Source organism: Bufo bufo, chromosome 6 (assembly GCF_905171765.1).
Source record: "Bufo bufo chromosome 6, aBufBuf1.1, whole genome shotgun sequence".
Classification (NCBI taxonomy): Eukaryota; Metazoa; Chordata; class Amphibia; order Anura; family Bufonidae; genus Bufo; species Bufo bufo.
In genome coordinates, this window is record NC_053394.1 from 56,716,642 (window position 1) to 56,730,040 (window position 13,399).

At 43.7% G+C, this 13,399-nt stretch overlaps 1 protein-coding gene across 1 annotated transcript in view; it reads right to left on the reverse strand.

The window, feature by feature from the left end:
• Window positions 1-13,399, reverse strand: part of CFAP46 (cilia and flagella associated protein 46) — a 226,770-nt gene that overhangs the window by 16,906 nt on the left and 196,465 nt on the right. The window contains exons 52-58 of the mRNA XM_040437700.1: window positions 9,703-9,782; window positions 7,700-7,760; window positions 6,452-6,487; window positions 6,018-6,120; window positions 1,246-1,358; window positions 496-577; window positions 188-324 (exon numbers count right to left, since the gene is read on the reverse strand). Coding sequence (XP_040293634.1) covers window positions 188-324; window positions 496-577; window positions 1,246-1,358; window positions 6,018-6,120; window positions 6,452-6,487; window positions 7,700-7,760; window positions 9,703-9,782 — 612 coding nt within the window. The remainder of the gene's footprint in view (window positions 1-187; window positions 325-495; window positions 578-1,245; window positions 1,359-6,017; window positions 6,121-6,451; window positions 6,488-7,699; window positions 7,761-9,702; window positions 9,783-13,399) is intronic.

Below are 13,399 nucleotides of genomic sequence, written 5' to 3' on the forward strand. Positions count from 1 at the left end.
CTTTTTGCGGGCCAGCAGGATGGACGAGCGAATGCAGACAGCACATGGGGTCCTATCCGCATCTTTTGCGGACTAAAAATACGGCTGTGTGCAAGGGCCCTTAAAGCGAATTTCGGTTTACTATCCCAGCTCTCCACATTTTTACTACATAACTAGCGAGAGAGGAAGACATGTAAAAATCACTTACATTCTGAAAGCAAGTCTAGTCTTCTGGCGTTGTGTTGTAGAGGTGCAGGCCATTGGTTCAGCATCACGGAGCGCACGCCGGCCACGCTCAGCATCAGGGCCGTCTCCACAGGTCGTTCCAACCATAAGAGAGATTCACTTCACACATAAAATGGGAAATTGTCATTATTCACAATAAATGATATGTTATTATACTGTACAACCAGACATGGACAATAGCTCTTGTGGACACTGCAAGGCTTTTACCGATTGGAACGAGTTCAAATGAAATATTGATTATTCCACATTTAAACATAATCAATTTTTTACCTTTTTTGGACATCAATCATGGATTGCCTTGAAAAACTCTGACTTGTTCTGACTTGATCCAGAAGAATCATTAGCTGACAACCTAGAAGAGATAATTAACATGTGCCTATTGAGCCCGATGTCCGCGCTTTAAAATCAGGAAATTGCTGATTGATAAAGGTCTTGCTCATTTTATGGTTACAGATTGTCAGTATTTCTGCTCTTGTTTGATCCCCACACAATATAATAATAACATTAGAATAATATCATGATTCTGTGAACTGCTGGTCCAATGGTCACAGCTTTGCTGGCTGCCGAGGTTTCCTACGGAAACATTTGTGACGAGCCGTAATATCTAATACTTCTAAATATTGATCACTGAAATGAAGCTTTGCTTAGAGAAGACAGGTCCCCAAGTTTAATCAAAACAGAGAGGTCTCGGTGGTACCCGTTCAATAACAAGCTGTCTCAGTCTGTCACTTCTCACCCCAGGTATAATATGTAGCATAGAAGCTCTTGTGCAGTACATCACGTTTGTATGCACTGCAGTGTGGAATCTCATTAAAGGGGTTTTTTAACATTTCAGTACATATAGATAACCGATCCTCAGGACAGGGCATCGGTGGGGGTCCGACTATCCTGAGGATAGTTCATCAATATATACAGGCTGCACAACCCCTTTAAGTAACTAGTGGACTGAACATCTGTATATAAATGTAGATTTTTGAACAAGCCAACTCATCCACAGTAATAGTTTTATTTCATCCTCACCTGTAAAATCCATAGCCAGAAACTTGTCTAATAGTACATGGGCTAGAAGCCTCTCCGTCCCATAGAAGATGAATGCGCTGCAGCTCGTCATCAGGCTTTCCCACTCTGCATGACTACAGGAGACGGGAGAAAAGGTGACGGAGTTAAGTTGTAATTCGAGTCCTGAGGCGCTCCGTGTTGGGTTCACATATATCTGGCTGCAGCAGGAAAATCTTTCCCTAAATTAAAGGGGCATTCCGGTTACCATAAATATAACTTATGTCTCAGACTAATTCATCATCAATCTGTCTGCATCCGTTCAGAACGGATCCGGTTGTATGATCTGTAACATAGCCAAGACGGATCCGTCTTGAACACCGTTGAAAGTCAATGGAGGACGAATCCGTTTTCTATTGTGCCATAGAAAACGGGGGATCCGTCCCCATTGACTTACATTGTGTGCCAGGACGGATCCGTTTGGCTCAGTTTCGTCAGACGGACACCAAAACGCTGCAGGCAGAGCGGAATGGAGACGGAACGGAGGCAAACTGAGGCATTCTGAGCGGATCCTTTTCCATTCAGAATGCATTAGGGAAAAACTGATCCGTTTTGGACCGCGTGTGAGATTCCTGAACGGATCTCACAAACGGAAACCAAAATGCCAGTGTGAAAGTAGCCTTATAAAAGTAGTTTTCCTCCTCTGCTACCCACTGCGTTTCCTCATAAATGACCATGACATCGACCTGTAGTTCTGAGCCTTTGTCAGGTCGAGCATGCTCAGTGTGTTGCTATCAATTCTCTAGCTAAATTTCTTGTGAAACAAAGGGCGTGTTAGTTGCTGGTGATTACTGAGTAGAGGGAACGTTACCCTCTAGCCAATCAGTAAACATCAACACTCACAACAAGAAAGCTAGGGATTGTGGGGATTGTAGTCTTGTGAGGGAAGATCAGGCGCCATGACACTCTCTCACACAGGAGCTAGACAAATGGATTGCAAGGTAAATTGAAGCTCTGGTTATATGTATAGGTATGGGTTCTGGTTAGGTCACAGCTAGCAGCCTCAATGCAGTTTTTCAAAAATTAAGTTACTTCACCAGAATACCCCTTTAAATACCCATGCGGAGGCAGGATTCACAGTTCAGTCTACCACAAGGGTATTTATTACCTATGGGTTAGAGCTGATTGTTTTCTGCAATATGGCATACATATGCTATGTTGGGACTGAATCACTCCGTAAGGAGTCCTTTAGACTCCAAATAACTCAATTATCAGGGTTGTGTTTGCCAGGCAGAACCTGAAGAAGGCTCCACTGTCCATTTACTATGCTTAGAATACTAATACCCTCTAAAGGTGGTGCTCGTGACAATCTAACAGCAATTTTACGCCCCCCCAAGATTTTTCCTTAGAGCAAACCTACCGGTCTCCATCCATAAAGACATGGGTATTAGGCAAGCACAGTGATGTTATTTGTATCTGGCATGGGATAACCTTAGTATCCCAATAACCCAGCTCTAGTTTCTGGCACAAAGCTGTATGATAATCCTAAATTTCAGACTCCGATCAGAAGGACAATTATGAGATGCCACAGTTACAGTAATACTAGTAACACCTGTACTGCCCTTTTACTTGGGGCTGTCTTCCTCTAGGCTCTCTCCTCTTATAAGCACATTTTATATATTTGTCCAAGTCAGTTCAATATCCCCAATTATCGGACAATCTGGCAACCCCCAGCTCTCATTTTGTGACTTCGCTATGCCAGAAGCAGCTGATTTTAAAATTGGCAAAGCTGCCCACACCCTGCCACTTGCAGACACGAGCCAGTGATTGGAGACAAATCATCGGAGCGGAGTCTGGCACTAACCTACAGCCTGTACTTGGCTGGTAATGGCTAGGCAGTGCCAATTACAAGTCCTGCATGTCAGCCCATGATGCAGGTGCAGAAATTTGTCACTGATATGGATCGTACAAAATGTAAATTTGATGGAGTGCACCTCCAAAGGCTCTGTGCACACATCCATATTACGCATCTGTTTTGTATGGATCTGTGATACTGTATTGTGTCCCCAAAGGCTCCAATAACTACCAATAACATAAAGTGGCTCTGTCAGCTTAAAGACATTGTGCAATGGGTTAAGATCCTCAGGATAGGTCACCGATATAAGATTAGTGGGGATCCGACTCCCTGCCGTCCTGTCGATCAGCTGTTTGAAGGGATAGCGGTGCTCGTGTGGGCACTACATACGCTTCAAAATTAGCAGTGGTGCAGTGAAATTACAGCTGTCAGTCCCATTTAACTGAAACGACAAGCAGTTGTAATTACACTGTGGAACCTCTACAAAGCAGACGATGGGCAGGTCATTTTTAAGAGGAAGTAGCACCCCCATGCACAATGATCGGTGGGGGTGTCGAGAGATGGATCCCCGCAAATCTAATATTGATGACCTCTCCTGAGGATAGGTGATCAATGATAACCAATGCACAACCCCTTTAAAATCCTCCCCTAGGGAAATGTAGCATATTACAGACACAGGCCGGTAATCCTAACAGTCAAAATAGCACACAAAAAAAGAATCATATAACTCCACACAGGGCGCCTACTGGTTTGTAATACAGGCTAGTAGGGACTCCATGAGCTCTCATATCACAGGATCTTGACTGTAAAATCATAGGGAAATTCAACAGAGTCTATAATATGGGGTTTTTCTATAGCAATGCTTCTGGAGAGAAAACATGCAGTGGATATAAAAAGTCTACACACCCCTGTTAAAATGTCAGGTTTCTGTGATGTAAAAAAAAAATGAGACAAAGATAAATCATTTCAGAACTTTTTCCACCTTTAATGTGACCTATAAACTGTACAACTCAATTGAAAAACAAACTGAAATCTTTTAGGTGGAGGGAGGAAAAAATATAAAAATAAAATAATATGGTTGCATAAGTGTGCACACCCTTAAACTAATACTTTGTTGAAGCACCTTTTGATTTTATCACAGCACTCAGTCTTTTTGGGTATGAGTCTATCAGCATGGCACATTTTGACTTGGCAAGATTTGCCCTCTCTTCTTTGCAAAAACACTCCAGATCTGTCAGATTGCGAGGGCATCTCCTGTGCACAGCCCTCTTCAGATAACCCCACAGATTTTCAATCGGATTCAGGTCTGGGCTCTGGCTGGGCCATTCCAAAACTTTCATCTTCTTCTGGTGAAGCCATTACTTTGATGATTTGGATTTATGCTTTGGGTCGTTGTCATGCTGAAAGATGAAGTTCCTCTTCATGTTCAGCTTTCTAGCAGAAGCCTGAAGGTTTTGTGCCAATATTGACTGGTATTTAGAACTGTTCATAATTCCCTCTAGCTTAACTAAGGCCCCAGTTCCAGCTGAAGAAAAACTGTCCCAAAGCTGCCACCACCATGCTTCACTGTGGTATGGTGTTCTTTTGGTGATGGGCAGTGTTGTTTTCGTGCCAAACATATCTTTTGGAATTATGGCCAAAAAGTTCAACCTTGGTTTCATCAGACCATAACACCTTTTCCCACATGCTTATGGGAGACTTCAGATGTGTTTTTGCAAAATGTAGCCTGGCTTGGATGTTTTTCTTCGTAAGAAAAGGCTTTCGTCTTGCCACTCTACCCCATATCCCAGACATATGAAGAATACGGGAGATTGTTGTCACATGTACCACACAGCCAGTACTTGCCAGATATTCCTGCAGCTCCTTTAATGTTGCTGTAGGCCTCTTAGTAGCCTCCCAGACCAGTTTTCTTCTCTTTTCATCAATTTTGGAGGGACGTCCAGTTCTTGGTGATGTCACTGTTGTGCCATATTTTCTCCACTTGATGATGACTGTCTTCACTGTGTTCCATGGTATATCTAATGCCTTGGAAATTCTTTTGTACCCTTCTCCTGACTGATACCTTTTAACAATAAGATCCCTCTGATGCTTTGGAAGCTCTCTGTGGACCATGGCTTTTGCTGTGGGATGTGACTAAGAAAATTTCAGGAAAGACCAACTAGAGCAGCTGAACTTTATTTGGGGTTAATCAGAGGCACTTTAAATGATGGCCGGTGTATGCTGACTCCTATTTAACAGGATGTGATTGCTTAATTCTGAACACAGCTATAAGAGGGTGTGCACACTTATGCAACCACATTATTTTAGTTTATTTTGTTTTCTTTTCTCCACCTAAAAGATTTCAGTTTGTTTTTCAATTGAGTGGTACAGGTTATAGGTCACATTAAAGGTGGAAAAAGTTCTGAAATGATTTATCTTTGTCTGACATTTTAACAGGGGTGTGTAGACTTTTTATATCCACTGTATGTAATGCAGTACCCTATGAAGACACCATACGGTAGCAGAGTATTCTGCCTTACACGCTTTCCTGTGTACATGAGCCCTAAGGCAGTTCATTGTATCCGGCTCCAGTTTTTGTCCGGCCCAACCCTGGCACTCATGCTGGAAACTGGCTGGATGGATCCCTGCCATGTCCCATTATTGTCAATAGGGTGGCACCGGTGGAAAAAGGCAGTCTCCGGATATGTTGGATATGATTAACTGTGTCAAACTAGCCTTCGAAAATATGAAAGTTTTAGTTGAGATCTGAAAACTTGAAATACACCCCCATGCCTTTTAGTATACCCTTACATTGCAACCTGAGGTGCAAGGTATTGACTGTACAAACACCAATAAAACAGTAGCCTAAAAACAATTAAAAGATAACAATAAACCCCATCGACTTGCTTGTATTGACACGAAAACAAACAAACGATTGTGATATCCTCAGCAAAGAGCCAACCTGGGCACGTGTGAAGCGCCTGTAATTCCTTCCCAATTAGCTGCAAATTGCTGGCTGTATTTGACAAGAAGTTCATTCATTCTATAGACCGGGCTCAGTGCTTCTGAAAAGAAACCAAATGAATAGAAAATTGAGTTTCTGAGCTTTTGGATACCGACTTTTTCATTCTGTATGATCCAGCGAGTATAAAGTAAAATAAGCCTCTTCAATAAATAAGCAGGTATCAAAGGTCTCCTATGTATTTACCGACATTCGGCACTAAATCCATACATAAATCAATGCAGAATGCAAAATGTATAATTGACTATGCCTTTCTAGGGAGAAGCATTTTCTCTATCGCCATCATTACTGAACAAATACACAAAATACTCAGAAAAACGTTATTCTAGAAGTATTGTGAGTATAAAATAATAATGCCATTAGAAAGTCCTTACCTGGTTCTCTTATGTCATTGTAAGGATCCACAATATCTGATAAATGAAGTTAAGGAGGCAATAAAGAACAATACAAAAGGAATTAAAGGCTATGGAAACCTTTGGGGACTTTTTTATGTTTTTGCAGTTTACGCAAAAAAAAATTTTTTTTCAATTGTTCTTCATTAAAAGTTTTCAACGTATCAGCAGACTATTGCTTTATGTTTTACACAAAATCTGATGTGTAGCCCTTATATCTGAACTCCCAACAGCTCATATGTACTTGGTATAGCTACATTTATATCAAACTGATAAGAATATAACTTGACCCCTTAGTGACCACCCATACGTGTTTTTACTGACGTAAACAAAGGGGGTTTTAGCTAAACGGCTGGCTTTAATCAATCATTACATGTACTTAAAATGGTGTATTAAAAACTATAACTTGTCCTGCAAAAAATAAGACCTCCTACAAGTAAATTTATGAAAAAACAAAAAAGTTCTAGCTCTTGGAATGCAATTTAAAAAAAATGTGCTTGGCGTCTGTCAGCAGATTTGTACCTATGAAACTGGCTGACCTGTTACATGTGCGCCTGGAAGCTGAAGGCACCTGTGTTGGTCCTATGTCCATATTTGCCCACATTGCTGAGAAAAGTGATGTTTTATTATATGCAAATGAGCCTCTAGGAGCAATGGGGGTGTTGCCGTTACACCTAGAGGCTCTGCTCTCTCTGCAACTGCTGTGTCCTCTTAACTTTGATTGACAGAACCAGGCAGTGTAAACGTCATCACACCTGGAAGTAGGCGTGTTGCAGAGAGAACAGAGCATCTAGGTGTAACGGCAATGCCCCCGTTGCTCCTAGAGGCTCATTTGCATATATCAAAACATCATTTTTCTCAGCAATGCGGGCACATATGAACATGGGACCAACACAGATGACTTCAGCTGCCAAGGGCACATGCAACAGGTCAGCCAGTGTCATAGGTACAAAACTGCTGACAAACGCCCTTTAATAAAGACCCATACAGATTGGGATTTGGTGGTACAGAATCTTACAGGATTCCCCGCTTCAGGAAACATGGAGGTGAGGAGATTGGCTAAGGGTCATAAAAAAGGTGTGGACTAGGAACTAAATCCACGGGTTTTCTCCTGGGTGGCAAAACATAGCGTTATAATAGGGGGTCAATTTTGATCTGCGATATGTGGCACCCTCTCTTCTATGTATGCCATTGGGCATAGTTAAGGCAGTTTATCCTGCTAAAGGATACATTTAAAGCGATGGGCATCCACTGGCATGCAGTTCGCTGGTAGAACAAGATTGATAGGTACCTACAAATAAAAAAAAATATTAAAATATTATCATATTAATTTCAAAATAGTTTTGGACTGACTGTTCATTCAAGTGAAAAGAGGATAAAACTTTTCATATGACATAGAGACATATAAAATTTTTGATTGATGTGGGTCTGAGTTCTGAGACCTCCACCGGTTGCTAGAACGAGGAGAGAGAAGTGCCCACATATTGCACGGTTTCTCCTAACTGTAGAGAATGAAGTCAAGGGGCCCGTAAGCTTCTCCTGCAGCGAAGACAGAGAGGGATATAGAAGCGCCTTTCTATCCCGGTTCTAACGATCGGTACAGGTCTCAACATTCCAACCCCTACTGATCAAAACTTTTGTTATGTCTCTATGAAATATCAAAAGTTTTAAAAAACTCAGTGACCCTTTAACCCCTTCCTGACCAGCATTGTATATGTACAGCGCTGGTTGCGTCTTCAAAGATGGTGCCCGCTCTGGAGCGAGGCGGGTGCCACAGTGGATGTCTGCTGTTTTATGACCACGGAGCCAATTATGACCACGGCCTCTGCGTTCCCAGAGCCCGAACAGCTAACCCACGCAGCAATCGAGGGAGCCATTAGTTCGCTGTGGTAGCCTCAGTCCCTCTGAAGGATTCGAGGCTAGCTCCCATAGACTGCAATAGTAATTCACTGCAGTCTATGCAAGAAGCGAATAGATTATCTCATGGTGAAATTCCCTAGGGGAAGAAAAAAAATATTTAAATGTACAAAAAATTGTAAAAATCCACATCACCTCCCCCTTTCCCTATATTAAAAATAAACAATAGGAAAAAACTTAAAGATCATTTGCACTGCCACATCCCAAAACTCCTGAACTATTAAAATATAAACATATTCATTCTGTATGGTGTAAAAAGCATTAAAACACACAAAAAACAAACATATTTTTCATTTTATAAAGACGCTTCTAGGTTTTAGAGGAGGAAACTCTGAAAAAAATAATCAGACTTCAGACCCCCAATCTGCATCAGACCTCAGATCAAACCCCCAATCCTTATCAGACTTTAGATCAGACATAAAATAAATAAATGAACTTACCTCTCCTGCTTCAGATGGCATGCTCTTTCTGCACTCACCGCTCCCTGGTCTTCTTTCGGGCCCCGCACTGCACTGTGACCTGACAACGGACAGCGGCAGGTCATAGTGCACGCTCATGTGCGTCGCGGGGCCCAGAGGAAGACCAGGGAGCAGTGAGTACAGCCAGCGCTAGCAGCTCTACACTCACCACTCCCATGCCTCCTGCATATAAATGAGCGCTTCCATGAGTAAAAAAATAATTTCAACAAAAAAAAAATTTAATACGGAAAATTCCCCGGTCAGAAAAGGGTTAAACCCATATGATTAAAGAATTTCCCTAATCTACTAAATCCAGACAGAGGGGTTGCTACGACAGCAGCACTAATGATGACAAAAGCAGAAGTATGATGATCAGTGACCTCACAGCAGTGTTCTCATCTATAGGATGTGGATTTGCCATAAATGTTTGACAGATGTGGATCCTACCTCTTCCCAACAGAGTCCTGAGGAAATATGGTCCCACCCCCTGGTCCAGCCTAGTACCATGGCCATTGACAGGTGGCCGCCCACGCTCGGTTCTCTACATTCACCTCTATGAGAGTCCCAACAAGAGCCGAGCACACTTGCAGATAAAGGCTGCATTATGTCACTAAGCTAGCACTGCCATGGATGCCACTAAAGTGACAGAGTGGGACATGATCAGAATTTATTTATGGGCAGGGAACCTCATCTCTGGTGAACGCCCTGAACTCTCCGAAGACTAGGAAAGTTCTACTGGTTGATGTGTTCAGGAACAAAGGCTTTGGATTCTCCATCAATCTCTTTGATGTCACATGTCAGCGGTTAGCAGCACATCCATTACACCACACACACACCGACAGAAAGAGGTGCGCTCACGGTTTTTATGATCTTTTTCTGTTCCCCTCTCTGCTTGGATTCTTTGGCACTCTTCACATCTCTCTTCCTTTCTGAATCTTCTGTAAGACGAGCAACAGAGAGAATGAGTTAGAAAATGTTTTCTTGATGTTAGCACATCAAGTGTAGTCATTAATGGTTAATATCCGTAGCACAGATCACAATTACAAAGCCTAAGCCAACAACGGAAAGGATTGATCCGACACCGCTGTGCTTAAATGAAAGAGACGCACAACTCTCCTATGGATCTGTTCTGCCCAGCAGGGTTAGAAAATGGTTCCAGTTCATTCGGTCAGGGTAATTCTGAAGTGTTTAGTGTGGTTATAGCACCCTCTAGTGGTCTTAAATTGTATTACACTTTGTTTGCCTGTTACAATACTACTGCATGGTCCATTTCCCCAGTAGACCAGTTTTACAATAGTTCATGAGTTAGAGTGAAAAAGAGGACCTTTCACCACTCCTGACCTGCCTATTTTAATAGCTCCATACATTCCCCACGTACTAACAATTCTCGAGCATCTATTCTTATGTCTGTATGTTGTGCCATTCCTTTATTATTTGCACTGGAAGTTATGAATGAATTGCTATTAGCCTTCAGAAAGGGTACAGAGGGGAGGTAACCAGTTGGGGGGGTGTACCTGCACAGTCTGAAAATGGCAGCACTGATTGGATAGAGTCAGACTGTGCAGGTACACGCCCCCAACTGGCGGAGCGCGCCAAAAACATCACAGTGGAGAGAGTGCACAGATCCCTCCGTCCCAAGCCTTCTCCGGCGGATAATCCGAGGGACATTATTTGTGGCCTGTTGAGTTACCGAGATACAGAAGCCATTTTAAACAAGGCCAGAGGATTGGAGGAAGTTAAAATCGCGGATTCCACAGTACAGTTGTTCCAAGATGTCGCCCCTTCCACTCTTCAAAAAAGAAGAGTGTTGAAGCCCCTCACAGAGGCTTTGCGCACAGCCAGGATCCCGTACAAGTGGCTTTACCCCTTTGGTGTGCAGATCGCATCTGGGAATAGGCGTATAACAGTCCGAACACCTGAGGACTTGCCAGAGCTCTGGAATGTTCTACAGATCCCACCGATCGACATACCGTCGTGGCTTCCAGTCCAGCAGGATGGCAAGATTCCGCAACTCCCGACTCCGTGGTCCATCGTCGGAAAGCAGAAACCTAAGAAGCCCAGAATGTCACGGTTGGACTCTAACGATTGAGGCCCCTTTTATGGTTACTACAGTTCCTACTTTTACTACTGGCTAGCCACTGGGCTGGGGTCGGGGGTGGTGGGGGGGGGGGGAGGCCTTCTTCCCCCCCCCCCCCCCCATCCCTGTCACCCTCTTTCTGCTTGGATCCCTTTGACCACATTTCTTGGGCCAGTTTTTCGGCTTTCCCTAATTGGTTATAATGCTACACAATGCAATGTCTATGTATACTAAATGCTATACGTTTATTTCCTTCCTTCCCCCTCTACTTTCCTCCTGCATTTCTTCCTATTAAGCGACAGGTCCGCACTTGTCTTCCCCCCCCCCCCTTTTTCTTGCCTATCTGTCTTCACGTCTCCCCATATACTTGTCTTCTCTACCCTTTCCCCCCCTCCCCTCCACCTTTTTTATTGCTGACCTTATATTTTCCCTGCACGGGAATAGACCATTTTCTTATTTGCACTCTATGTGCTTCTGTCTGAAACGCTTGGCAGCTTGGGCAGATCAGGCCAGAGGTTTTGTGTCCTTACTTCCCCCCCTCTCACGCTCGTTATAGAGCCTACCACGTTTACACTTGCTCTAATTTCACGTGTATTTTTGTTCCACACCTTTGTGGTAACGTTTGCTTGTTTCCTTTCCGTTCAGTTAGTTATATTGAGGACATATCTCGCTGGTACGGGCGTTATTCTTGTGAATTTATGATATGGCAGCCTTGACTATCAATATAGCCTCGTTCAATGTGAACGGGTGTAACAATCCTGTTAAACGTAGTCGGGTATTCCAAATATTAAGGAGAAATAAGGCTGATATCATTCTACTTCAGGAAACACACTTTAGAGTAGGGCATGTTCCTAATTTATCAAGATCTAGCTATTCCAAATGGTTTCATGTGTGTCATTCCAGTTCCTCTAGGAGGGTTAGCATTGGGATACATAGGGATGTCCCTCTCACTGACCCCTCTATAGTTGCGGACCCGGAGGGTCGCTATATTTTCCTTAACTGCAAGATTGGGAATATGGCTGTCACCCTATGTAACGTATACGCTCCCAATAAGCAAACTGTACCCTGGCTTACCAAGACCATTAGAAATATATCCGCAATTTACACAGGTATGTTGATAATTGGCGGTGATTTGAACCTCACTCTCAATCCTATTTTAGATGCCTCATCGGGGAGATCAGCTATATCATATCGTGCTCTGGGGAGTCTTCAAGGTCGCTTGAGAGACCTCAACCTGAGTGATGTCTGGATGTCCGTCCATGCAGATGCTACAGATTTTACATTCTATTCCAACCCGCACAGATCGTATCAGAGGCTGGACTACTTCTTTATTCAGGACGGGTACTTGCAGCAGGTGCATGGAGTAGATATCCATACTATTACAGTCTCGGACCACGCCCCTATTGTTATGTTCCTGTCACTGCCCGGGGTTGCTTCACGTGAGTGGTCATGGAAGCTGAATCCCAAGCTTCTCAATACCCCCTCACAAATGGATTCTCTTTCACGCTCACTTATAGATTATTTTCAGACCAACTCGGACACAGAGGCATCTCCTGCCTCCATATGGGAAGCCCACAAAACTGTTATTAGAGGGGAGCTGATCTCGATTGGGGCCTTCTTGAAGAAGAGGCGTCTTGCTGACATCAACTCCCTCCTATCTAAAATTGCAGCATTAGAATGTACACATAAAAAAATCACTGGCTATTCAGGATCATAAGCTTCTTTTATCATTAAAGGGACACTGACAGGCCAAATCAGCATATATAGTTAGATATATCACATTACAGGTCTTATAGAGTCTTTTAAAAGCATATAAGTATCCCCCCTGTCCACCTTATAAAGAGCGAAATATAAAGTTTTATAACCTGCTTCTCCGGTCAGCAATCTGCCCAAGGGGCGGCGTTTCATGTGAAAATGCGCCCAGCCAGCCTTCCCAACTGCCGTTCTTAAGCCCCGCCCAGCTCATCATTATTCACTTCGCTGGGCGGCGGCTAGAACTCTCCCCAGTCCCGATCCTGCGCCTGCGCAATTCAATCCTCCGGGCATCGTTCATGCCCAATCTTCTGCGCCTGCGCCCCGCTGTTAGATCGCGCCTGCGTACACGCAGCTGCAGCTGCCTCGAAGACGCAGGCTGGTGTGTGTACGCAGGCGCGATCTAACGGCACGCCGGGGCGCAGGCGCAGAAGATTGGGCATGAACGATGCCCGGAAGATTGAATTGCGCAGGCGCAGGATCGGGACTGGGGAGAGTTCTAGCCGCCGCCCAGCGAAGTGAATAATGATGAGCTGGGCGGGGCTTAAGAACGGCAGTTGGGAAGGCTGGCTGGGCGCATTTTAACATGAAACGCCGCCCCTTGGGCAGATTGCTGACCGGAGAAGCAGGTTATAAAACTTTGTATTTCGCTCTTTATAAGGTGGACAGGGGGGATACTTATATGCTTTTAAAAGACTCTATAAGACCTGTAATGTCATATATCTA